The following is a 27,112-nucleotide window of genomic DNA, read 5'->3' on the forward strand; positions in this document are numbered from 1 at the left end:
TAACACGGTACAAAGATATATTTTACCTGTATCAAGAGTGTGCAAAGCAGTAATCAAAGCAAAAGGTGGCTACTTTGAAGAACCTAGAATATAAGACATATTTTCAGTTGTTTACCACTTTTTTGTTAAGTATTTCATTCCACATGTGTTAATTCATAGTTTTGATGCCTTCAATGTGAATCTACAATTTTCAGAGTAAAGAAAATAGAGAAAACTCTTTGAATGAGATATGTCCAAACTTTTGGTCTGTACTGTATATATATATATATATATATATATATATATATATATACTGTACATGATATTTATAATGAACATTGACATGAATGATGCATTTCGCCTTTCCCAAGCAGACACAATCCAACTTCACTGCTTTTTCCTGTAGGCTATCATCCAGGAGGCATTACTGTGGGATGTAGGACTTCCCCTCTCTCCTGGATGCCGGGAGTTGTAGTTTCCAGAGGCAGGGATGGGGGGGAGTAGTAAGCCCACGTCACTACTGACTGTAACCCTCCCACAGGAATGCAGGCATGAAATCCAGCATGAGAAAGGAACTACACAGCCACAGATAAGTAATAAACATTCAGACAAACACACTTTTGTATAGTTATTGGTCAGGACCTGCTTAAGCTCTACTATTATTTAGTTATTTAATGGTGCCCTGAATTCTTTAATTAGCAGAGCCATAAAGATGCTGGGCATGTATGTGCCAGACAGATTTTCTCTGAAGTCTTCCCAAGTCCAGGACGGGATGGGGATATACACCAGCAGGAGAGTGAAAAAGGTTTGTGTCCTTTTACATTAAAGCCTTGGAGAGCTGCGATTTGTAGTGCAGCCCTGCGAGCCGGGTTCAGCTGCCACATCAACACATGAAGAACACAAAAAAGTTCCATGCTGTAAAGGAGGCTGTCTGGCTCCAGGATATACCTCCTACACATCCCACGTTACCAGGCAAATGTTCTCACTCCCTAGATTGTAAGCTCCTGTGGACACACGCCTCTATAAAGTACGTCCTATTGTAGCTTGTTAGAAGAACAGTAATAGTTACAGCGCTTTTATCCATTTAGGTAATTGTCAGGGTAATTCTGGGACTTTTTGTTGCAGTTTTGCCATTGTTGATTACTGCAGTTGCCAGGTATTATTATTACTATTATAGCACCATTTATTCCATGGCGCTTTACATGTGAAAAGTGGTATACATAATAAAAACAAGTCCAATAAACATTAAGAATAGACGGAACAGATGGTACTGGAGGTGAGAGGATCCTGCCTGCGAGGGCTCACAGTCTACAGGGAATAAGTGAGGATACAGTAGGTGAGGGTAGAGCTGGTCGTGCAGCGATATAGTGGAATGAGGGAGAATGGGTGAGGTTACAGTAGGTGGGGGTAGAGATGGTCGTGCAGCAGTATAGTGGAATGAGGGAAAATGGGTGAGCATACAGTAGGTGAGGGTAGAGATGGTCGTGCAGCAGTATAGTGGAATGAGGGAAAATGGGTGAGCATACAGTAGGTGAGGGTAGAGATGGTCGTGCAGCGTTATAGTGGAATGAGGGAAAATGGGTGAGCATACAGTAGGTGAGGGTAGAGATGGTCGTGCAGCGGTATAGTGGAATGAGGGGGAATGGGTGAGGATACAGTAGGTGAGGGTAGAGCTGGTCATGCAGCGATATAGTGGAATGAGGGAAAATGGGTGAGCATACAGTAGGTGAGGGTAATGATGGTCGTGCAGCGGTATAGTGGAATGAGGGGGGATGGTGAGGATACAGTAAGTGAGGGCAGAGATGGTCGTGCAGCGGTATACTGGAATGAGGGAGAATGGTGAGGATATAGTAGGTGAGCACAGAAGTGGTCATGCAGCGGTCTAGTGGAATGAGGGGGAATGGGTGAGGATACAGTAGGTGACGGTAGAGCTGGTCATGCAGTGATATAGTGGACTGAAGGGGATGGGCGAGTATACAGTAGGTGAGGGTAGAGCTGGTCATGCAACGGTATAGTGGAATGAGGGAGAATGGTGAGGATACAGTAGGTGAGGGTAGCGCTGGTCATGCAGTGGTATAGCGGACTGAGGGGGATGGGTGAGGATACAGTAGGTGAGAGTAGAGCTGGTCGTGCAGCGGAACAATGGACTGAAGGGATGGGTGAGGGTACAGTAGGTGAGGTCAGAGCTGGTCACGCAGCAGTATAGTGGAATGAGGGGGAATGGTGAGGATAAAGTAGGTCAGGGTAGAGCTTGTCATGCAGTGGTATAGTGGACTGAGGGGGATGGGTTAGGATACAGTAGGTGAGGGCAGAGGTGGTCATGCAGCAGTATAATGGAATGAGGGGGAATGGTGAGGATACAGTTGGTGAGGTTAGAGCTGGTCACACAGCAGTATAGTGGAATGAGAGGGAATGGTGAGGATACAGTAGGTGAGGATAGACCTGGTCATGGAGGGGTATAGTGAAATACGGGGGATGGGCGAGGAAACATTAGGTGTGGGTAGAGCTGGTCATGCTGTGGTATAGTGGACTGAGGGGGATGGGTGAGGATACAGTAAGTGAGGGTAGAGCTGGTCATGGAAGGGTATAGTGGAATGTGAGGGATGGGCAAGGATACAGTAGGTGTAGGTAGACTGGTCACGCAGTGGTATAGTGGAATGAGGGGGAATGGTGAGGAAACAGTAGGTGAGGGTAGACCAGGTCATGGAGGGTTATAGTGAAATGTGGGGGATGGGCGAGGATACAGTAGGTGTTTGTAGAGCTGATCATGCAGTAGCATAGTGGACTGAGGGAGGTGGGCGAGGATACAGTAGGTGAAGGTAGAGCTGGTCATGCAGCAATATAGTGCACTGAGGGGGATGGGTGAGGATACAGTAGGTGAGGGTAGAGCTAGTTATACTGCGGTATAGTTGACTGAGGAGGATGGGCGAGGATACAGTAGGTGAAAGTAGAGCTGGTCATTCAGTGGTATAATAGAATGAGAGGGAAGTTTGAGGAGACAATACTGTAGGTGATGGTAGAGCTGGTATAGTGGACTGAAGGGGAAGGTCGAGGATACAGTAGGTGAGGGTAAAGCTAGTCATGCAGCGCTATAGTGGAATGAGGGAGATAGTTGAGGATACCATAGTTGAGGGCAGAGCTACTCATACAGTGATATAGTGGTATGAGGAGCATAGGCGAGGATGCAGTAGGTGAGGGTAGAGCTGGTCACGCAGTGGTATAGCGGAATGAGGGGGATGGGTAAGGATACTGTGCGAGAGTAGAGCTGGTCATGCACTGGTATAGGAAAATGAGGGGATGGGTGAGGATATTGTGTCGCCCCTGCAGCAGTCGCACTGCTCGGATCCAGGGTCACTGTGGCTTGAGGGTCTCTGGACCCGGAGGCTTCTGGCCACTTCGAAATGTAAAAGGGGGGGATATTTACAAGGGAGAGTTCGTGATGCCACCCGTGGTTCACAGTAAGGGGAGTACCGCCGCTGCCGATGGAAGTACACGGGGGAGATGGAGCGGGGCAGCCAGATGATGTTCCCTCCATGGATAGGGAGACCCCGGGACTCTGGAGAATAGGTGGAGGATAACGTGGTGTGGGCTGTGTGGGCAGGCAGGACGCAGGGAGAGCAGTGTACTCACTCAGACTGTGTGGATGTTGGTACAACCATTAAGCAGACTCTGACACAGAAGTAAACCAAGTCTTTGAGTGCCGCTGCCACTCTGGGGAGCTCGTCTGGGAATCCGTCCCCGCTGGTATTGCTTAATGGTCCGGAGCCTGTCTCCATACACATGTAGATAGATGTTTCTGAGTGACCCCTCGGCCTGAAGAGGTCAGGGTAACACTCCCTATATTTAAATAGGGAAGCTGTGCTATCGAGGGCTGACACTTGGGATTTCAGTTGGCCGCATAAGCTGGAAAGCCCTATCACCCTCGTTGTGTTGGTGCCTTCGATCTCTGAGATCTTGGGGAAAGTTCATAAAGAGACTATCCTCCACAGGTGAATTACCAGGTTGTGTGAAGCTACTCCCTGATCTAGGGTACTGTACCCCGCCGCGCTCGGTATCGGTCCGGTTACTGGACTTTCTGGTGCCGATCGTTCTCGAAAACTAAGTCTGGGCACCCTTCTCCAATACCCTGCGACTGGGTATACGACTCCTCCGGTCCCAGACCACCGTCTGTGACCCAACCAAAGTCTCCCAGGGAGCTACAACTCCCTCAGCTCCTCACTCTCTGAGGGCTACATCTGATCTGACCATGTTCCTCCCACCAGTCTGCCTGATCCCTAGTCAGGTGGCCCTTTTCCAGCTAGACCACCCACTGGTGTGCCTGACAGGGTGTTGTGTGAGGTGTGGTTAGGATTTGTATGCTGATGGAAGCAATACCAGAGTTAGGATCCCAGAATCATGGAGGATGAGTTCCGCACCATAAGAGAAAGGAGTGTAGTTCCTTGTGACACCCTGATAGAGTCAGGGGCATCACTATAATAGGTGAGGGTAGAGCTGGTCATACTGCGGTATAGAGGACTGAGTGGGATGGGTGAGACTACAGTACATGAGGATAGAGCTAGTCATACTGTGGTATAGTTGACTGGGGCGGATGGGTAAGCATACAGTAGGTATGGGCAGTGCTATTCATGCAGTGGTATATTGGAATGAGGTGGATAGGGGAGGGTACAGTAGGTGAGAGTAGAGCTGTTCGTGCAGCGGTATAGTAGAATAAAGGGGAAGGCTGAGGATACAGTAGGTGAGAGTAGAGCTGTTCGTGCAGCAGTATAGTAGAATGAAGGGGAAGGCTGAGGATACAGTGGGTGAGGGTAGAGCTGGTCGTGTAGCAGTATAGTGGACTGAGGGTCATTGCAGGTTCTAGGCTTGTCGGAAGAGGTAGTCCTCAGGTTCCTTCTTAAGGTTTTCACTGTATTACATTATTTTTAGTTAAAAATTCACTTTACGCCCTATTACAAAAATAGACAGGAAGTGCAGACATCTAAATCTGTAGCATGTCAAGTTCTGTTGCAGAGAGAATATGGCTTACTATTTTTTTGTATGAAGAAATCTGCATTGTAATCCTAGTTTTGTGGATTTTGCTGTAGATTAACTGCACATCTGCGTGCGAGGAAACGTCTAAATTAATAACAAAGCAGCCTTCTTTCTAACTGTAGCAGTTCTCTGCAGTGGCGTAACTAGAGTTTGATGGGCCCCGCTGCAAAGTTCAGACCTGGGCCCCCCCTCCACATACACCGACACTTGGGGTGTGGGATAATGACACTGATACTTGGGGTACAGGATAATGATGCTGACACTTGGCTCTTACCCTCAGCACCCAGATTTAGCATGATCTGAAATCCCTCTATCAGCACCCAACTTTCCTATGTTCTGATATCCATCTTGTCCTCGGCACCCAGATTTCCCATGCTCTGCTATACATGTTTCCCTCAGCACCCAGCTTTCCCATATCAGAGCATGGGGAAGCTGGGTGCTGAGAGAAGATGTATAGCAGAGCATGGGAAAGCTGGGTGCTGAGGGAAAGAGCCTTTTTCCCTCAGCACAAAACATTCCCATCCCCTGATTGTATCTTTTTCCCCCTTGTATATAGTTCTCTAAATACAATAATGGCCCCCACATAGCCTTCCAAATAGTATAAAGGGTCCCACATAACCCTTCATATAATAGAATGCACCTCCATAGTCCTCCATGTATTATAATGCATTTCCCATAGTTCTCCATGCATTATAATTCACCCCATAGTAGTCAATATATAATACTGCACCACATAGTCCTCCATATATTATAATGCACCCCCATAATCCTCCATGTATAAAGTAGCCCTTCAATTATTATCATGAATTTCTCATAGTTCTCCATGTATTATAATTCACCCCATAGTTCTCCATATATAATTCTGCTCCACATAGTCCTCCATGTATTATAATGCAGCCCTATAGTCCTCCATGTATAAAGTAGCCCTCATAGCCCTCCAATTATTATAATGAATTTCTCATAGTACTCCATATATTATACTGCACCACATAGTCCCCAATGTTTTATAATGCACTCCCATAGTCCATGTATAAGGTAGGCGTCATAGTCCTCCATATATTATAATGTAGCCCCTATAGTCCTATATGTATTATAACGCAACCCCATAAAACTTCATATTGTATTATGCAGCCCCATACTCCTCCCTGCATAATGCACCCCTATATTCCATGTATAAGGTGTCCTTCATTTTGTATTATGCAGCACCCCCAGACCTCCATATATAATAATGCAGCCAGCCTCTCCAGACCTCCATGTATAATGCACCCTCTCCAGACCTCCATGTATAATGCAGCCTCTCCAGGCCTCCATGTATAATAATGCAGCCTCCCCAGTCCTCCATGTATAATGCAGCCTTCCCAAGCCTCTGGCCACCATGTACTCACTACTTTATGTTAAAAAAAAACCAAGTACTCACCCTCTCTCTTCCTTCCACCGTTGCTCTGTCTTCATGTCTCCTCATTCCACCGCTGCTGTCCTCACCGCTCTCCTCTCATTCCCCAGCAGCTGCTCTGTCCTCACCGCTTTCCTCTTCCACTGCTGCTCGTCCTCCCCTCTCCTCGTTCTCCCGGTGCTCCGGTCGGCGTCCTTCTGTCCTGCGCTCTGTGCACCCGGTCCCCGGGGCTCCGGTGCTGCCGCTGACACCAGGAAGGGGGCCCCGGTGCCGCCGCTGACACCAGGCAGGGGGGCCCGGTGTCGGTGGCGGCACCGGGTCATATAGCGACCGCGTGGTCTGTGACAGATCAGCGCAGCTCCTCTCTCACTGACAGGAGCTGGCTGCTGATCTGCCTGGCGGCCGCCGGGCCCCTGACCTCCCGGGCCCTGTCACAATGGCGACCGCTGCGACCGCGGTAGTTACGCCCCTGGTTCTCTGGCATTCTTGAGGAGTCTCTTGCCTGGTCCTCCATATGTTATAATGTAGCCCCCATAGTCCTATATGTATTATAACGCAACCCCATAAAACTTCATATTTTTCCCAAGCCTCTGGCCACCATGTACTCACTACTTTATGTTAAAAAAAAACCAAGTACTCACCCTCTCTCTTCCTTCTACCGTTGCTCTGTCTTCATGTCTCCTCATTCTACCGCTGCTGTCCTCTCCGCTCTCCTCTCGTTCCCCAGCAGCTGCTCTGTCCTCACCGCTTTCCTCTTCCACCGCTGCTCGTCCTCCCCTCTCCTCATTCTCCCAGTGCTCCGGTCGGCGTCCTTCTGTCCTGCACAGCAGTCGCACGGGAGTGACGTCACCACGCAGGCACAGGGAGAGAATGATGATGCATAGTGCGGCACCGGCCGCGCTATGCTTCATCATTACTGTGCATGGTGACGGGGGAGCCGCCGCAGCCGCTGACACCAGGCAGGGGGCCCCGGTGCCGCCGCTCATACCAGGCAGGGGGCCCCGGTGCCGCCGCTGACACCAGGCAGGGGGGCCCGGTGTTGGTGGCGGCACCGGGTCATATAGTGGCCGCGTGGTCTGTGACAGATCAGCGCAGCTCCTCTCTCACTGACAGGAGCTTGCTGCTGATCTGCCTGGCGGCCGCCCTGTCGCAATGGCGACCGCTGCGACCGCGGTAGTTACGCCCCTGGTTCTCTGGCGTTCTTGAGGAGTCTCTTCCCTGGTCCTCTGACGTCTTCTCTACCCTCCAATCATTACGTGTCTTGTCAACAATTTCATTCACATTTTCACAAGAGACTGGGATTCAGAAATGATCTGAGGACCAAGCCTCTCAACAGTAGTGCCAGGACATTATTAAAGCGAGTCTACCGCTTATTGTGCTCAAAACAAAATATAGACGCACCAAAACTTTACATTTTTCGGCAATATATCTAATACATATGTTGATAGATTTGCTTAATGAAAACTATATTCTCATCATAAAAAAGCAACCCTCTGTTCAAGTATACGGAAAAGATACTTGTTTGCAAAAATTTCTACTAAAAATTTGCTTCACGTGAATTCTCCCTCAAAGTCAATGGAGAAAAAACACATTTAAAACTGCACATAAAAAAGAGTAACCTTTTTATATAATCAGTTCAATGAACATTTTTCTTGAACCACCACACTTGTTACAAAAAACGCAACTGAATGTATATGTGATGTTCTTGTTGCTGTGATGGGTTTTTCTGCAAATGCTGCATTCCCATCTTTTTTAGGACATGCACAGCTCATCTGCATGGGAAGTTGCACTTTTTACTACATCTGAGTCCAATTGAAGCTGGGACTGCAAGACGAATTAACTGCTTCACAGATTTTTTCATTCTGCTGCCACATCACAATGTAATGAATATTCAAGGTGATGCATTATGACCTGGAAGATACTGTAACCATAGCATAAACTCGGGACCAAGTGGATTTTTCGCATTCTTTCAGCCACCGTCATGGTACCTCGCAGGTCACAATACAGTATATCCTCGTGCACTTGCATTACACTGTGACGTAGTAGTGATCCATAGTCAATTTTGGCCGTGCAACCTGTGTCATGCAATCCCAGCCTTAAGTGATTATAAATAGCTAGTGAGAGTCCCCTAGTTTGACCCCATTTTTATGACGCATTACAGAATATCCTAAGAATACTCCAATAATATTTAGACCCTGTAAGAAATCAGGATGTCAATCTCTACTGTAGTGTGTACCATTTGCGAGCATCTCATGCATGTCTCTAACTGAGCTCATTTAAGCTCTACACATGTACATGATAGTCTAGATAATGTATATTTGTTCTCCCCTGTTTCCTTTTACCACTGAGCATTCAGAGTAGAATCTCCTAAGTAAAACCCTTTAACCAGTTGCCTCCAAAAGTCACCTAATTAGTAAAGTGAGTCCACCTGTGTGTAATTTATTCCCAGTATAACTACAGCTGTTCTGTGAAGGAGTCAGAGGTTTATTTGACAATATTAAGGATCAACAGCATTATGTAAACCAAGGAACACACCAGACAGGTCAGGAATAAAGTTGTGAAGAAAAGTAAAGGAGGGTTAGATTGCAAAAAAAATAAAATAACTAAGCTTTGAACGTCTCACGTAGCACTGCTCAATCCATCATCAAAAATGGAAGGAGTATGGCACAACTGCACAATGGTAGCACATATCCTTCAGTGCCTGTAGGGCATTCTGTGTACTTGAAGGAAAGCTATGATAATTTATACTTTATTCTCAAGAAATGTATCTACAAGGATCAAGGACGGTCAATATGTTGTGATCTAAAAGTTCTCTCTTTGCTCTTTGAGCAGCAAGGAGGAAGCAAAAGAATACCCATGCTTTTTGTGTGAATGGGACAGCTGGGATAGAACTCATCACTTGAGCCAAAAAAGTTGGCCAACGAGAACACCTTCACAACTTGGACTCAAGATCATAGTTATGGAAAGTTTGGTTGATCCCAATAAAGTTCTCCAGCAATCACTCAACATTAAGCTTAGACTGATGAAGCAGTTTGTGAAAGCTCTACCTAAAGAAGTAAAGACTTTTAAGTACATATGTACCATGTTTCAGGGCCTGTCCAAAGCAAAACTGAAGGGAGGCATTTTTGTGGGTACAGATTTTCGAAAACTCATGAACGACGACATATTTGAAACAAAAAATGAAAGCTGTTGAGAAAAGGGCTTGGGATTATTTTAAAGAAGTTATGAAGAAATTTCTAGGTAACAACAAAGATCCAAAATTTAAGTCCATCATTGAGAAGATGCGGAAATGTTTCAAAGCGTTGGGTTGTCTGATGAATTTGAAGTTACATTTTTTACATTCCCATTTGTACTACTTTCCTGAAAATCTTTGTGCTGTTAGCGAAGATCAAGGAGAAAGATTTCATCAGGATATCAAGGAGATGGAACAACAGATACAAAGGAAGCTGGACCATGAACATGATTGGGTACGATTGCTGGATGCTGCACAGCGAGGATCCACAGGCTTCTATATGAGAAAATGTATCAAAAGAAGTTTTGAAGAGAAAAGGAAAAGGTTCAAGAATTAATTTCCAATAATGTTTCCGAATGAATGTTCAATAAATTTATATTGTGTACATTTTTGGTTACAATAAAGATTTTTCCGTTTTCTGCAAAATTTTGCATACCTGTGTAATTGATTTGTGGTGTCTATAGCTATATTCTCTGTGTGAGTACTTCATGTCTTTACATATAGTATCCAAGTATCCAAATTTTAGTGGCAACAAGTAGCTATACATTATAGGGAGAGCATAGACAAAGGACATTTTGATTTTGGATATTTTAGATTCTACATACAGTAATTCTTGCATAGAATTCTATGGAAACAGCTGTGTGGCTGAATCCTCCAGAATCCACCTGAAAAGTTGTTGCAAAATCACTGCAAAAAATTGACATAATACACAACATTCTCAATATGATGTGTTCAGGTTTTTTTTTCATATTTTATGTCAGACCTCTCAATCAGATTTCAATATTAATCCAAGAACACGAGTTTCACAAATTTTTTTTTTGCAAAACTTTAATTCTAACTTCTTTGCTTTGTACTAGGGTGAAAAATTTGGCCCATTTGCTGGAGAAAAAAGAATTCCAAGTGAAGTAGATGAAATTATGGATAACAGATTAATGTGGGAGGTAAAAACATGTAATTATTTTTCTTCATTTCATTTTAAGATGATCAAAACTAGTTACCATACTAAAATCAATTTGTGAAAACGTTCCAACCAAATTTATTTCTGAAAACTGCAAATACTTTTATGTCTTAAAATATCAAAACTATATACTAGTAGAGATACCCTTATTGGCTAACCAGAAAAATTACATTTGCAAGCTTTCAGTGCACAGAGGTTCCTTCTTCAGGCTGGTTTACAAAAAAAGGAGCCTGAAAAGCTTTGAAATATATTTTTTTTGCTTAGCCAATAAAGGAATCACTCCTAGAATAACATTGTCATTTTTGGGCATAAAAGTATTTACATCCATTTTTCTAGCAAACACAGTGCCACAATATAATTTTGAGTTGTACATCACAAAAACTGTGTATAAATTAAAAAAAAAGAATGAATATGCCTCTGGTTGTGCATCAGTAGTTCTCTACAAAGGATATCCCATAAATACCTGAAGTAGATGGGAGGGGAGGTCTCTGCTGTATAATGGCCAAAATCTACATTTGTTTTAAAAAGGTAGTTGATTATGGTTTATGGAAGCTAATAAATATGTTAATACTTCCATAGACACCTAGAGAAAAACGAGATATATTTTCATAAAAGTTAATGAAGCAATAGGAATCAGATCGCTATTCTTCCAATAGGTGAGTATCCCTGAGATAGAATCCCCAAATAATATTTATTTTTGACATTACGTGGCAATGTATTTGAGAAGGGAAAACTCTTAAAAAAAGAATGAACATAAAAAGTACACCGTGGTTAAAATGGCAGGTTTTTGTCATGTAAAAAAATCATACCAAGTAATTTTAGCGAAACAAAGTTATTAGTCAGGGAAGGGTGTAACTTTTTTCCATGTCATTAGATATACCATAGAATGTTGTGAAGATAGTTATCAAGAAGTGGCTTAAATTTGGTGATATTTCTTAGGGGTACTTCACACACAGCGAGATCGCTACTGAGATCGCTGCTGAGTCACGTTTTTTGTGACCTCATTAGCGATCTCGCTGTGTGTGACACTGAGCAGCGATCTGGCCCCTGCTGTGAGATCGCTGCTCGTTACACACAGTGCTGGTTCGTTTTTTTATTGTTGCTCTCCCGCTGATAAGCACACATCGCTGTGTGTGACAGCAAGAGAGCAACAATCCTGAATGTGAAGGGAGCAGGAGCCGGCATCTGACAGCCTGCGGTAAGCTGTAACCAAGGTAAACATCGGGTAACCAAGGTGGTTACCCGATATTTACCTTCGTTACCAGCCTCCGCAGCTCTCATGCTGCCAGTGCCGGCTCCTGCTCCCTGCACACGCTAAGTTAAGCGGTGTGAGCTGGTAACTAAGGTAAACATCGGGTAACCATACCCGATGTTTACCTTAGTTACCAGTGTCCGCAGCTTCCAGACGCCGGCTCCGTGCAAGCGCAGCGTCGCTTGCACGTCGCTGCTGGCTGGGGGCTGGTCACTGGTCGCTGGTGAGATCTGCCTGTTTGACAGCTCACCAGCGACCATGTAGCGATGCAGCAGCGATCCTGACCAGGTCAGATCGCTGGTCGGATCGCTGCTGCATCGCTAAAGTGTGAAGGTACCATTAGAACTGGATGTCCCTCAAGAATTGAACAGATAAGAAGAAAATTGGTGCCAAGATGATGCCCAGAGGTCTTACAGCAACATTAAAAATTGAAAAGTGCTGCGGAATATGTTAGTGTGCCGCCCCGGTGTTAGTCGGGCTGCTCGGATCCGGGATCATGGCTCGAGGAGGTCCGGACCCGGTTTGGCGGACGCTTTGATCCGTAAAAGGGGGGTATTTACAGGGGATAAGTTTGTGACGCCACCTGTGGGTTGAAGTAATGGGAATACTGCCGCTGCTGTAAGGAGTATCGGGGCAGATGGAATTAAGCAGCCTGATGTTAGTCCCTTCACAGGTAGGGAAGGCCCCGGGCTCAGGGTGTTGGTGGTTATTTAGGAGAGCAGGGTGCAGGGGACCAGGGCAGTTTGGAAAAAAGAATTTCCTTTCCAGCATCACGTCCGAATGCAAAATATTTTTTAAAATTCCATTTTTATTTAAAAAAAACATTAAAACTAACACTAACATATCGTACCTGCGACGGGGCGGGGACTATCGCGTGCGACATCGCAGCATCGGCTTGCGATGTCGCAACGTGCAAAGCCCACCTAAGAGCTGCACTGACTTGAAATGCACAAGACGTTTTTTAATCTGGATGTCCATCTAACCAAGTGTTAGTTTTAATGTTTTTTCTAAATAAAAATTGAATTTTAAAAAATATTTTGCATTCGGACGTGATGCTGGAAAGGAAATTAATTTTTCCAAATTGCACTGCTACTCATCTCTTGAACACGGAGCCCACCTCCTTGCACTGTCCCTGGATAAGGAACTAGATGAATCAATAATCGAGTGAGCTGAAAACCTTTTCGATTTATATTGTTACATGCAGGGGACCAGGGTACTCACTGTGGGTAGTCGTGGTGCTGGATGTAGATTATAAAGGAGACTCACACGTTGCAAGTAAACGAAGTTCTCTGTGTGCCGTTGCCGCTGCGGTAAGCCCGTCCAAGTACCCGGTCCCACCGGTGTCACATAGTAATTAGGAGCCTGCATTCGTGCACAATTTCGTGTCTCTGAGGGTCCCTCTAGCCTGAAACTATAAGGTCCCGCTCTTCAGTTTTTAGGTGAAGATTTGCTCCCAAGGGCTGGCACTTGGGACTTTAATGGGTTGCTTTCTCTGGAAAACCCTGTCCCCCATGGTGTACTGATGCCCTCAGTCTCTGAGCTCTCAGGGAAGGTCCCTGAAGGTCCCTTTCCTCTGCAGGTTAATTGCCGGGACGTTGAATCGGCTCCTGACCTAGGGTCCTGTACTCTGTCGAGCTCGGTACCGGTCAGTTCTTTTGGGCTTCCTGGTGCTTACAGTCCTCCTAGACAATGTCCGTCGCACCCTTATCCAATGTCACTGCTACTGGTCCCCGACTCCTCTGGTCCCGGACCACTGTCTGCAACCCAATCTGGGTCTTTCTAGCTCCCCGGGAGCTCACACTCCCCAGCTCTTCTCTCTTTGAGGGCTCTCACTCGACTCCTTCACTTCCCTCCCACCAGTCTGGATGACTCCTAGGTGGGTGTCCCTTTTCCAGCTGGACCAACTCACTGGTGTGTCTGACAGGTCATGATGTGAGGTGTTGATTGGGATTTGTGGTGCTGATGAAGGTGACACCGGTTTCTGGAAACTTGGATCCATGGGGGGTAGGTCCTGCATCCTGAGGGAACAGAATGCAGTTCACTGTAGCATCCTGATGTATTTAGGGGCGCTACATTAGCCCTATATATAAAACAAAAAATTATTATTATTATTAATTATTATTATTAATAATAATAGAAGAGCTGTAAGAGTCTTTGGCAGGTACTTCACATTCTTTGAAGCAGTTGTTTTCACATTCTGTACAAGTTGTACTTATTCATATGTCATTCCTGTGGATTAATGTGGCAAAACAGAAGCCTTTTCTTACAAACATCTAAGCTCGGCTTTGATTTACCAAAACCTACATAAAGGCTGCCAAAAGCATGTGGGGAAATGTATTATGATCTGATGAGACCAAAGTTAAACTTTTTGGCCATAATTTCAAAAGGTATGTTTGGCACAAAGCCAACACTGGCATTAACAAAAGAACACCATACCCACAGTGAAACATGATGTAGGCAGCATTATGCATTGGGTTTTTTTTTGCTCTTTGGGACTCAGGTTTTAATCAAGTTGAAAGGAGTTTTACTTTTTAGCACAAAAAGAGTCCTAGATATACCTTCAAACAAAAGAATGGCTTCATCAAAAAAGATCAAAGTCTTGGACTGGCCCACTCAGAGCCCAGACCTGAATCTAAATGAAAATCGGTGGGTTGACCTGAATAGGGCTGTATGCAGGAAATGTCCTCACAATCTGACAGATTTGGAGCACTTCTGCAAGGAAGAGTGGGCAAAGATTGCCAATTCTATATGTCCCATGCAGATAGACATCCTATCTAAAAATACTAAATGTTTTTATAAATTTAAAGGGTATTTCTACAAAATATTAGTTTATAGGGAATGAGCCAGTAGGATCAACCCTCCTAAGTCATCTGTATGGCAATAGAAAGTTGAATAAAATGATACATTGATTTCTGCAATCCTTATTCCTGAGTAATCCACATTTTTCTTATTATGGAAATGAGCTGTTAAGCTCTATAGGCGAGACACACTGACCTGATAGGGATCGCTGGTATGTCACTGGGAGGTCGCAGGTGAGATGTCACACAGTCAGATCTTACCAGCGATGCAGGAACAATATAGGTCGCAGTTGCGACCTGTATAACGATCTCAGCAGTCTCTGTGACCCTGTCACACAGTGTCAAACACAGCGATGGGTCCTGCTCAGCAGGACATCGCCTTTGAAGAAAACGGCCTGGACTATTCTGCAACGACTAGAGATCTCACGGCAGGGGCCTGATCGCTGGTAGGTGTCACACATAACGAGATCGCTAATGGGATCGCTACTGCGTCACAGAAACCGTGACTCATCAGCGATCTCGCTAGCGATCTAGTTATGTGTGACGGTACCTTTACACAGATCCCTTGTTTGCATTAGATAAGTGTTGCTAACCTCCAGCCCAGCTACCTGTAATCTAGCTTCTTTCTTTCACTTGTGTAAAAAGAAAGTTAATAAAAAAAATTGTAATTATTGTATAGTATAGCATCTTACAGCATTGCAGAAACTATTTTGTTTTTTATATATGGGATCAGTTTACTATTTACTTTATTTTTATATATTTATGGGATGTTATGTAAACAAGTTATAATGGAACTTTACGAGTAGAACAGATACTGTATGATTACAAGAGAAAATTAGATACAATATGGTCGGTTTCCATTTAATCTCTAATAATATTGATTTTGTTAAATTATATCAGAGATAATGAGAATGTATTCCTCCCAGGGAATCGATATTCTCCGCTAGCACTGAGACCTATTTAGGTTAATTCCATGGTAGCTCTGTTCAAACAAGCTATAATTTCCTACTTTTTACTGTGTAAATATATACTTATGTGAAGTGTTCAGCGTGTACAATGGTGTTTGCATGTATTTCACCCCATTTTTCCCCATATAAGATCAAGATTACATTTGTTTCTGATCTTGAAAATATACCCAAACACACAGAACACATGGTCAGAAGATGATACTACAACTATGCAATGTTTCTGTCTACATTTATATGAACAGGGTCAGTTGCTCTACGCATGGCCAGGGTGCTTATATTTTGTTCTGCAAAGGACCCCAATTTATCAGATTGAGCGTACTCTCTGAACCTGGCCATACAACTCATCCGAGGATGGCATTGCAATGCTCAGACTGCCCGGCGGCTCTCCTGACCAGAGCATTAGCCGCATAGAAATACACGCTGACATGCTCAGATCAGGAGAGCCCCCGGCCAGTCCGATCATTTTGGTACAATCCTCGGATAAGTCTAAAGGGTGCTTTACATGCTGAGACATCGCTAGCGATTGCTAGCGATGTCCAGCGCGATAGCACCTGACCCCGTCGTTCGTGTGACATTTAATGCTCGCTGCCGTAGCGAACATCATCGCTACGGCAGCGTCACACACACATACCTTGTCAGCGACGTCGCTGTGACCGCCGACCAATCCCTCCTTCAAGGGGGAGATGCGTTCGGCGTCATAGCAACGTCACTGTAGCGTCACTAAGCGGCCGGCCAATAGAAGCGGAGGGGCGGAGATGAGTGGGACGTAACATCCCGCCCACCTCCTTCCTTCCGCATTAAGGAGATGTTCGTCGTTCCTGCGGTGTCCCACATAGTGATGTGTACTGCCGCAGGAACGACGAACAACATCATACCTGTGGCAGCAGCGATATTAAGGAAAGGAGCAACGTGTCAACGATCACCGTTTTTGCACGATTTTGCGATCGTTGATCGTTGCTCCTTGGTGCCACACTCTGCGATGTCGCTACCGGCGCCGGATGTGCGTCACTAACGACGTGACCCCGACGATATCGTTAGCGATGTCGCAGCGTGTAAAGCACTCTTTAGAGAGCATCTATTAAACATTTTTATTTGTGCATGATTGCAGAATGAGAAAAGCAACTGCTAAACATCTCTGTTGTGAAATATCTTGGGGAAAGAATCCCTGTTAGTGCTTGTTTATACACTACATTTTTGCCTTATTTTTTTCCCTCACGTTTTTCAAGATTAAGAAAATATAAACGCTGCACTTTACATAATCAAAATAATAAATGAGATTTCTGAAATTTCATACACATGCTGCTGATTTTTTCCATGCGGATTGGAACCAAAGCATTTTTTCAGCATCTCACTTCTTTTAGAGTTTTTGCAGCATTTTTCGCTCACTGAAATGTATGGTGAAAAATGCATTAAAAAATGGACACAAAAACTCAAGAATTTGCATTGTTTTTCTTGAAAACAATGTTTTTTAATGCAGAAACATCTCTTTCAAATACTCAACGTATGCACATACGCTTATTCCAGGCAACAGGTATTGGAGACATTCATGCTTTTCCTGTAGCCACCTACTAGCAAAGATATCATATCTGTGGCCAGCTAATGACCATAGATCTTATTGGAAAAATTGGAAAAATAGTAATATATATGAAAGAGTTCAAAATAATAAATGGAGTGGGTGCATTACAATACCCAGAAAGGTTTTCAAACTTAGGTCTATTTACTCTAGAAAAGAGAAGACTAAAGGGTACTTTACACTCTACGATATCGGTACCGATATTGCTAGTGAGCGTACCCGCCCCCGTCGGTTGTGTGACACAGGCAAATCGCTGCCCATGGCGCACAACATCGCTAACACCTGTCACACGGACTTACCTTCCCTGCGACGTTGCTCTGGCCGGCGATCCGCCTCCTTTCTAAGGGGGTGGTTTGTGCGGCATCACAGCGACATCACACGGCAGCCGTCCAATAGCAGAGGAGGGGCAGAGATGAACGGCCGGAACACGCCGCCCACCTCCTTCCTTCCTCATTGCCGGTGAACGCAGGTACGAAGATGTTCGTTGTTCCTGCGGTGTCCCACATAGCGATGTGTACTGCCTCAGGAACGACAAACAACATCGTACCTGCAGCAGCAACGATATTAAGGAAATGAACGACGTGTCAGCGAGCAACGATTTTCACGTTTTTGCGCTCGTTGAGCGTCGCTCATTGGTGTCACACACTGCAATGTCGCTAACGGTGCCGGATGTGCGTCACTAACGACGTGACCCCGACGATATATCGTTAGCGATGTCACAGCGTGTAAAGCACCCTTTAAGGGAGACCTAATAAATATGTACTAGTATATCAGAGGGCCATACAGAGATCTCTCCCATGATCTGTTTGTACCAAGGACTGTGACAAGAACAAGGGGGCATTCTCTTCGATTGGAGGAAAGAAAATTTCTGCACCAGCATAGAAGAGGGTTCTTCACTGTAAGAGCAGTGAAGCTCTGGAACTCTCTTCCTGAGGAAGTGCTGATGGCCAACTCACTGAGTGAATTTAAGAGAGGAATGGAGGCTTTTCTTGATAGCAACAGTATAGAAGGTTATGAATAACATATTACAGGTAGACAGTTGAGCTTAGGAGTCGGGAAATAATTTTTTCCCTATGAAGAAAATTGGCTTCTACTCTGTGGGTTTTTGCCTTACACAGGTTCAACACTGCAGAACAGCAAAACTAAAAATAGGCTGAACTAGATGGACATAAGGTCTTCCTTCAGCCTTAAAAACTATGTAACTATGTTAAAATATAGTTAATAAAGCGGTGGCTCACCCATATTTTTTATTGTCTAGTTCGATATTATATTGAGAAACAATGTTTCTTTCAAATACCTTGTGTTGGCATTAGTTCCTGAGAGGCGCTATTGCAGACCACTGTTCCCCGCTCCGGTGATGTCATGTCAAGTTCCACACACGTCACATCCCTGCGGCCGGCTGCAGTCTTTCTGACTCACTGAGCTATGGGCGATATTTCACAGCTTGCAGCATTCTGCTGTGAGGGAGGAGAGAGGAGAGAGCAGGGAGTAGATGGGCTGTGATGAGCTGTGCAACACCGCCCACAGCTCAGTGAGTCAGGAAGACTGCAGCCGGCCGCAGGGATGCGATGTGTGCGAAACTTGACGTGACGTCACCGGAGCGTGGAACAGCGGTCTGCAATAGCGCCTTTCACAAGCACTATTGCCAACATAAGGTATTGAGAGAAACATTGTTTCTCAATATAATATCGAACTAGACAATAAAAAATATGGGTGAACCACCCATTTAAAATTGTCAATATGCAGCAATGGGACCGTGAAGCTAAAATATCTGTATAGTGTTATCTCTGTCTAAAATGTACAGTATAAAGGATGTTCACATTGTCAAGCTTTTTCCTATTTTGTACAGAATAATAAATATTTTTGAGCAAATATGTCACAAGAATGGATAATACATGGACAAGACTTTTTCAGACTATAGAAGGGTGGAAAATAATTAACAATTAAAATATATAAAAAATTTAATTAGTTGAAACCTAGGTTATTTACACAAAAAGTAAAATCAGTCGAAACCTAGATCATTTTCTAATGTTCCATTTCCATTAAAGAGATTTCATTTTTATTTTAGTGCAAGGAATCAACAATATCTTCTTAAAGTAGATGAATACAGTTTATACAAACACATTATATGTGCTGCAGAAGATGAAAGAACATATGAGGAGCATTGCACGACACAGACCTGCACCTGCATGTTACTTGTGACTGTAACTTTTATATTGTTTGTTGTTTAAAGCAAATATGTGATATAATTTAGCTGAATACTCGGTTACTCATCCCTCTTTGATGTGTGCCAGATGCACTAAAAGCCTAAATGAAGCTGAAGTTTACCCATTTACAGTAATTTACATTGCAGCTCATATGATTGTTATTACTCTTTTTTACTTTACTACTGCTTAACTGTTATAAGAAACATTTTAGAGCCCATCCTTAAAAAAAATAGCAATTTAGTAAATTAAAACAAACTTTAAAACTTATCCTTTCAGTGAATCATAAGTATGTTCTGTATAAATGAAGATCTTAACTAAATAAAATAAGATCTCAGCTAATTAAAATAATTTTCTCTAAAGTATAAACATAAGTTACATTTATGTCTATTTTATAGACTCATCTGACCTCTCACAAATACCGTATTTTTCGCATTATAAGACGCACTTTTGTTCCCCCAAATTTTGTGGGAAAGTAGGGGGTGCGTCTTATAATCCAAATATACGGATTATATACTGCAGTACCCAGGGGAGGTAGGGGCAGCTCTGGAGCAGTGATGGAGGCTGAGGCAGGCTGGTGAGGCTGCAGGAGGCAGCGGGGGATCTCCTGCTCCCGCTCATATAATATGCACTGCCGCTGTCCATCACCGTAGTGCTGAAACTGCACCGCGGTGATGGGCTAAGGGAGCGGCGCATATTATATGTGCCTGCTCCCCACCTTTGATGGCACATGTCCCCCTTGTGTTAGATATGGCCCCCATGCTGCTGCCCATCCTAAAATAAAAAAGCTTTACTTACCTCCTCCAGGGCTGATCTCCCGGTGTCTCCCCGGTCTCCTTGCTGCCACTGGGATCAGGCACACAGAGATGATATCACTCTGCTGTGCTGATCACATGACCGGCACCGAGAAGCAGGAAGTGGCAGAGCTCAGCAGCATGGAGGGAGACACGAGGGAGGACAGCACTGGAGGAGGTAAGTAAAGAGTTTTTTATTTTACTATGGGCAGCAGCATGGGGGTCATATCAAACACAGGAGGACGTGTGCCATCCATAGGGGACCATCGGCAGCACAGGGGGACGTGTGCCATCCATAGGGAGCCATGGGCAGCACAGGGGACGTGTGCCATCCATAGGGGGCCATGGGCAGCACAGGGGGACGTGTGTCATCCATAGGGGGCCATGGGCAGCACAGGGGGATGTGTGCCATTCATAGGGGGCCATGGGCAGCACAGGGGGACGTGTGCCATCCATAGGAGACCTGTACTATCTGTAGAAGATGTGTGCCATCTATAGGAGACCTGTGCCAGCTGTAGGGTACGTGTGCCAGCTATAGGGGACATGTGAAAAACAATACAGGACATGTGCCAGCAATAGGAGACTAGTGCCAGCAATAGGGAACGTGTGCCAGCACAGGTGGACGTGTGCCATAAATAGGGGACGTGTACCATCAATAGGAGACATGTGCCATCAATAGGGGACGTGTGCCATCAATGGGGGACATGTGACATCACTGGGGGAGGGGGATATATTCAATATAAGGGGGCCAAATCCAGATTAAGGGGGCTAATTTTAGGATGGGGGACTATGAGGGACATATACCCTATATGATTTGTTAGACGGACACTGGCATTATAAGATGGACCCCATTTAACATTAAAAAAAATTATCTTTTCCGTCACCAAATTTAGGGGTGTGTCTTATAATCAGGTGCGTCTTATAAAGCGAAAAATACGGTAATACCTAAATGTTCTCATGAATGTTTTACTTGTGTTTATTAGATTATAACTAAGAGGTAGAATTATAGGGGTTTCAGACAGGGCTGTATTTGTCGATCATGCTGCCCTAGGGACTTTAAGTGGTCACATCTTCTTCTGCTAAGTTAGCGTAAGTATAAGTGCACCCAATATCTTCTTCAGGCAGATCCACTTCATAAAGCTAAATAAACACTGAAATGAATGAACGTATGCAACACAATAGAAAAACATCTTCCTGTTCAAATGTTCAGTCTTTTGATTTTTTTGTAAATGCTTAAGGTTTCCAAAGATGCACAGTGATTAAAGCACCATGCCAGCATTTTGGGTTTTTTTTGTACTACTGGAGTGGTGCTTTAAATCTAGGTCCCCCAACCCAGGTCTTACACTCAATTTCCGGCAGCTTAATCTTTTATCGCCGTTGTCAGTCTTCTGCAATTTGTGACTTGCAGACAGCTCCAGTGTTTCAAGGAGGTCATAATTCAATATATCTCTATGAAAGTATTATTCTGGCCTCATTCTGGCTCTCATTGGCTTGCATTGGGAGCTTGTGATATAACTTCTGACTTCCGGCCAGGGAGAATTTACAGTCACAAAATGGCGCCTCGGGACCGGAGCAGCTTTGGTAAAAGGTGAAGCCATAGGATGGTGATAAGAAAAGAGACAATAGGCTTAGAATTAAAGCACTGCTCCACCAATTTTATTCTTTTTCAGCGCTGAAGTGGCGCTTTAAATATAAGTCCTTTGCTCTCGGTATTATACTCACCCTTTGTTTTTTTTATGCTTTTTCAGCACTGCTCCAGTTCTGCAGTGTCATTTTGTGACTGTAGCTTCTGCCTGGATGGAAGTCAGAAGTTACATCACAAGTGCTCAATACAAGTCTATGAGAGTCAAAACGAGGCTACAGCAAACACTGGAGCTGCTGGCAAGTCACAAATTGCAGAAGGACAAGAGCTAATGTGATAACTGATGAAGGCAGCTGATGGTGAATATAAGACAGGGCCAGGGAACTTAGATTTAAAGCATCACTCCAGAGATGCAATTAAAAAAAAAGCTGTCGTGGTGCTTTAATGTGACTCGCCCACCCCAGGGCTATGGGACACCCGGTGCCAGGCCGAACTAGTCCGGGGGTCGTCAGTGGTGGCGGGGCCCGACTCCGTGGCCCTGGTGGGTGTCAGTTGAATATGGCTGATGAATTGAGGTTGAATAAAGTTTGTGTTCGTGATGCCACCTGTGGTATGCGGCTATTAAGCCGCCGCTGCTGTAGGAGGCCTCCGGGGTGATGGAATGGCAGCAATGATGGTACTACTCCCCACAGGTGGAGCGGTACCCCGGGGCACAGTTGGTGCTCGTGAGAGTCTATGGTGTGGTGGAAGTCTATGCAGGCGACAATAACTGAGACAACACCAGAGGGTGCAATTCCAAGGTCTTTACTCACACTTCCTGGGCTTAAGCACACTGGTGCCTCTGGACTGCTGAGACCCACTGTCAGGGACCTCCGCCGATCCTGGGTAATTCCTGGAATGAAAGCCGGTACCTTTCTCTCAAGTGTCTCTGTCTGCAGCTGTCTCCTTAAACCATGCCTTTGTAGGATGAACCTGGCTCGGCCTCCACAACAGCCTCCGGGCTGGGAGCTCGCCTGATGGTTATTTGCCCCTTTTCTAGAGGTTCTGCTGTGGGCTGTGGCCCGGGGAGTTTGCAACTTTCCCTTGGCCTCGGTTTTTACTGTTGGAGATGATTTTTCACTCCTCCGGTTTCTAGGGACCGTCCCCTGTTGCAGCTTGATCCCTCCACCGATGTTCCTGTGGAACAGGCCACCAGCTCAAAAGCTCTCTGTGGCCCTGGAATCCCTTCTCTTTCTTTGCTTGGTGTCACCTGGACCCTCTGAGTCCCAGGTTCTTCACCAGGAAGCGTCACTTTCTTTTCTTAGCTCCTGTCTGACTAGAGCTTTCTTTCTGCTTCTCCTTCTCGTCTGCCTCCCGCAGACCTCTTCCTCCTTCCTCCCTCTCTCTCTCTATCTGACTAAACCTGACCTTCCTTTTTCTGTATATTCTCTGGTGGCTCCTCCCACCTCCCCAGTTGCTAGGGTCTACCCTATAGGAGCAGGGATGGGTCTTACGGCCCCTCCCAGCATGCAGCATGGGAGGGTTACTGCCACTGTCCCTGGTCCCAGTGTGTACCTAACAATGGGTGTAGTGTAGATTTGCCTGGGGACCGGCGTTCACTCCTTTCCTTACCCAGAATGGGACATCACACCGCTGGATGGGGTGCAATGGTCCTGTGGCGACGGAAGCCTCAGGGGCGCCACAGATGCACCAATATACATTAGACTAAAGTTTGCCAAACCTGGCAATATCAACAGGTTTGGCTGACAGTCTAACGTTTCTTCGGAGCTGATGATTGTTGGTGAGAGAAGGATCCGATATGTCCAATTTTGGGTTGCAGATCTTTTGTTCTCTAATGGATAAGCCATGGGGCCAAGCTGTCTAGCAGCGGCTCTTTTACAGAGAACATGGGAGCACATAGACAAAGCTTGCACTTCTTTCTATGAGACAGCTGAGTGAGATAGCAGGTGACTGAATGATTGGACAGTGGTCTATAGTGTATGGGGAGTTTAGTCAAACTTTGACTGACATATTGCATATGGCCTCTTTTAGGCCCCTTTCACACGTCAGTGATTCTGGTACGTTTGTGCTTTTTTTTAAACGTACCAAAATCACTGTCATACGCAGACCCATTATAATGAATGGGTCTGCTCACACGTCAGTGATTTTTCACTGCATGTGTCTCCGTGCGGCGTACACCCATGTCCGTGATTTCCGCACGGAGACATGTCCATTTTTTTCTGGCATCACTGATGTCCCACGGACCACGCAATGGTGTAGTCCGTGAAACACGTGCCAGAAAAAACGTGCTTCTAAAATAAAAATAATTTTTACTCACCCGGCTTCAGCTGCGCTCTCTGCAGCCTGTTCTCCCTGCTGCTTCTGAGCCGGCTCATTACTGTCGCGCATATTCATGATGCACGACACAGCCGACCCGGAAGCAGCTGCTGCGGGGGTCAGTGCCGGCCGGATGCTGCACCGCGGGAGCGATCAGCACCATGGACAGCGGGAGCACGCACAGGTGAGTTGATTTCTAAGTGCAATCACAGGCCACGGAGAACGGAGCCCGGATTGCACTTAGACAACCCACGTGTGCCGTGAATCACGGCACACGGAGAGACATGGGCATGTTTTAGGCCCGTTTCACACGTCAGTGAAAAACAGTGACGTTTTTCACTGGCGTGTAAAACACGCACATGTCCCTGCGTGTGCCGTGATTCACGACACACATGGGTTGTCTAAGTGCAATCCGGGCTCCGTTCTCCGTGGCCCGTGATTGCACTTAGAAAACTACTCGCCGGTGCGCGCTCCCGCTGTCCATGGTGCTGATCGCTCCCGCGGTGCAGCATCCGGCCGTCGGTGACCCCTGCAGCAGCTGCTTCCGGGTCGGCTGTGTCGCGCATAATGAATATGCGCGACAATAATGAGCCGGCTCAGAAGCAGCAGGGAGAACGGGCTGCAGAGGACATCGCTGGACGCCGGGTGAGTTAAAATGATTTTTATTTTAAAAGCACGTTTTTTTCTGGCACGTGTTTCACGGACCACACCAATGCGAGGTCCGTGGAACATCAGTAATGCCAGAAAAAAATGGACATGTCTCCGTGCGGCAAACACGCACACGCGGGTACGCCGCACGGAGACACATGCAGTCAAAAATCACTGACGTGTGAGCAGACCCATTTATTATAATGGGTCTGCGTATGTCAGCGATTCTGGTACGTTTAAAAAAAAGCACAAACGTACCAGAATCACTGACGTGTGAAAGGGGCCTTAGACAGCATTGTCTAAAATCAGCTATTATGTCTGCACTTGTGCACTTACACTGGCACTTCAAGCATCAGTCCAGGTGCACACACAAAGTGGCTTCAAGCATTTTCAAGCATCTGGATCCTGCCTGTCTGTGGCCGCTGCTCAATGCAAGTGGCTTCAATGAGGGCATTGCACATGTTGTCCACTCACATCAAAGCCCTTCCTCCTCATTGTAGCCCCTGAAGTGGCATCCAAAGACAGGCAGGAACCAGGCGTCAGAGCACGCCTGCAGCCATATTGTGTGCACACCCGCACTGACACTTGGAACGCAATGTTGTGCTACTTCAGTGTCATTGTGCAAGTGGAGACATGCAAATTGATTTTAGACAGCGCTCACACTTACCAATAAAGCACTGTCAATCTAGACAGGGGACTGGCTTTAATATGCAAATTGGAGGGCATACTGGTGCACCAATGCATAGGCCATGACAAGGTGCACCAAAGCCCTCTCATTTGCATACTAAAAATAAAAGATTTTTCACCATATGGGGGCTCAATTTCCTATATAAATATTTCTGTAGTTTAATTTTAGGGGTGACAGTCTTTCTTTTAAAGGGCACCTGTTATGGAGAAAAAATAATTCAGAGTTTGCCCTGCACTGACACATTGAATCTTGCTGCCAGGAGAAAACAAACATTAATCCCCCTGGCAGTGTTCTTGTTTCAGTAACGATGGTGGCACCGGCATGAGTTCACTCATTGCTCTATGTATGGAGAGCAGCGGTTTTAACCACGCTCCCTGCAGGGTGGCTGTCAGTCAGTGTGGGGGACGCAATACAGCCAACACTATTCATGCATAGAACAGTGACTGAACCAGAGCAGGCATCAGCCCCGTGACTGAAACTGGAATGCTGCCAGGAGGAATAGAGCTCATTTCCTCCCGGCAGCGGGGTATAATGTGCAGGCGTCAGGAAGGTTTAGAATGCTATTAACCTGCAGACTAACCCCATATCTGCAACTTAATAGCATTTTTCCACATTATCATTGTTTTTAGCAGCACATTATCCTGTAAAAATATGTGCTACAGAGATCAGTGCTACTCTGTGCACAGAAGGCCCTTGGTAATAATCGTTTTGTGCACATGATAGTGCAATCACAGCCTGTCTAACCAGATCATTGAATGACCCCTGATCAGCTTGATATAGTGGATTGGCGGTAACTCAAAGGGAATCTCTCAGCAGATTTTGGCTATTTAATCTGAGAGCAGCATGATGTAGGAGTTAACCACCTAATTCCGGTGATGTACTGTGTCACTGACTGGGGCGCTTGTTATCATTTCAATAAAGTCACTGTTTAATCAACATCAGATTACAACCACTCAGCAGTTTTCAGCTAATGTACAGTGTACTCAGTAAGCTATCAATCAGCTGAGTGTGTGAGAATATACAGAGGTCAATATTCAGAAATATGCAAGATCTGGAGCAGAGAAATCAGTGATTTTATCAAAACTGCATCAAGTAAACCTGTAAGTGACACATCACTGGAATCAAGACTTCTGTCCCTACATCATGCTTCTTTCAGATTACATAGCAAACATCTGGTCTCAGATTCACCTTGAATAGTACACTTTGTCAATGTAAATGTATGCTTAGTTGTAGGTATCTTCTAGGTCCTGGTCCTGACGCCAGGATTTTTCCAGGACTTTTCACAACCACAGCTCATATCTCCAGATTTCCCTTTTTTCTAGTCTTCTGCAGCACATCCCAAAATGGTGCCCTTTAGGATAGCAGTGATATTATAATTTCTCATTAATTAAACTATCCAACTGTCCTATGCCCTAAATAAGCCTTTGCTGTATCCTTAAATAAATAATTGTTCCTCACTGCGCTCCCTGCACAAAAAAAACCCACCCTGTTTTTCTTATGGTGCAGGGCCTCCACACTGTCCTCTCCTATTAAATATTCCCACTACACCAACCTCTCTATATACTATGACCATTACATTTTCTGCCCTTGTGAGCTAAAATCGCCACTCTGCACCATTGTAAACTAAAAGCACCACACTGTCCTCCCTTATGAATTATATCCACAACACATTTCTTAATTAAGAACTCTGATCTCCACA

General features: G+C 45.2%; 1 protein-coding gene across 1 annotated transcript in view; it reads left to right on the top strand.

Moving 5' to 3' along the window:
* Positions 1-510: 510 nt before the first annotated feature.
* Positions 511-27,112, top strand: part of PRDM5 (PR/SET domain 5) — a 373,869-nt gene continuing 347,267 nt past the window's right edge. Inside the window, exons 1-3 of the mRNA XM_075336363.1 lie at positions 511-572; positions 679-784; positions 10,490-10,573. Coding sequence (XP_075192478.1) covers positions 692-784; positions 10,490-10,573 — 177 coding nt within the window. The 5' untranslated portion in view covers positions 511-572; positions 679-691. The remainder of the gene's footprint in view (positions 573-678; positions 785-10,489; positions 10,574-27,112) is intronic.

Source organism: Anomaloglossus baeobatrachus, chromosome 1, assembly GCF_048569485.1.
Source record: "Anomaloglossus baeobatrachus isolate aAnoBae1 chromosome 1, aAnoBae1.hap1, whole genome shotgun sequence".
In the NCBI taxonomy this organism is placed as follows: Eukaryota; Metazoa; Chordata; class Amphibia; order Anura; family Aromobatidae; genus Anomaloglossus; species Anomaloglossus baeobatrachus.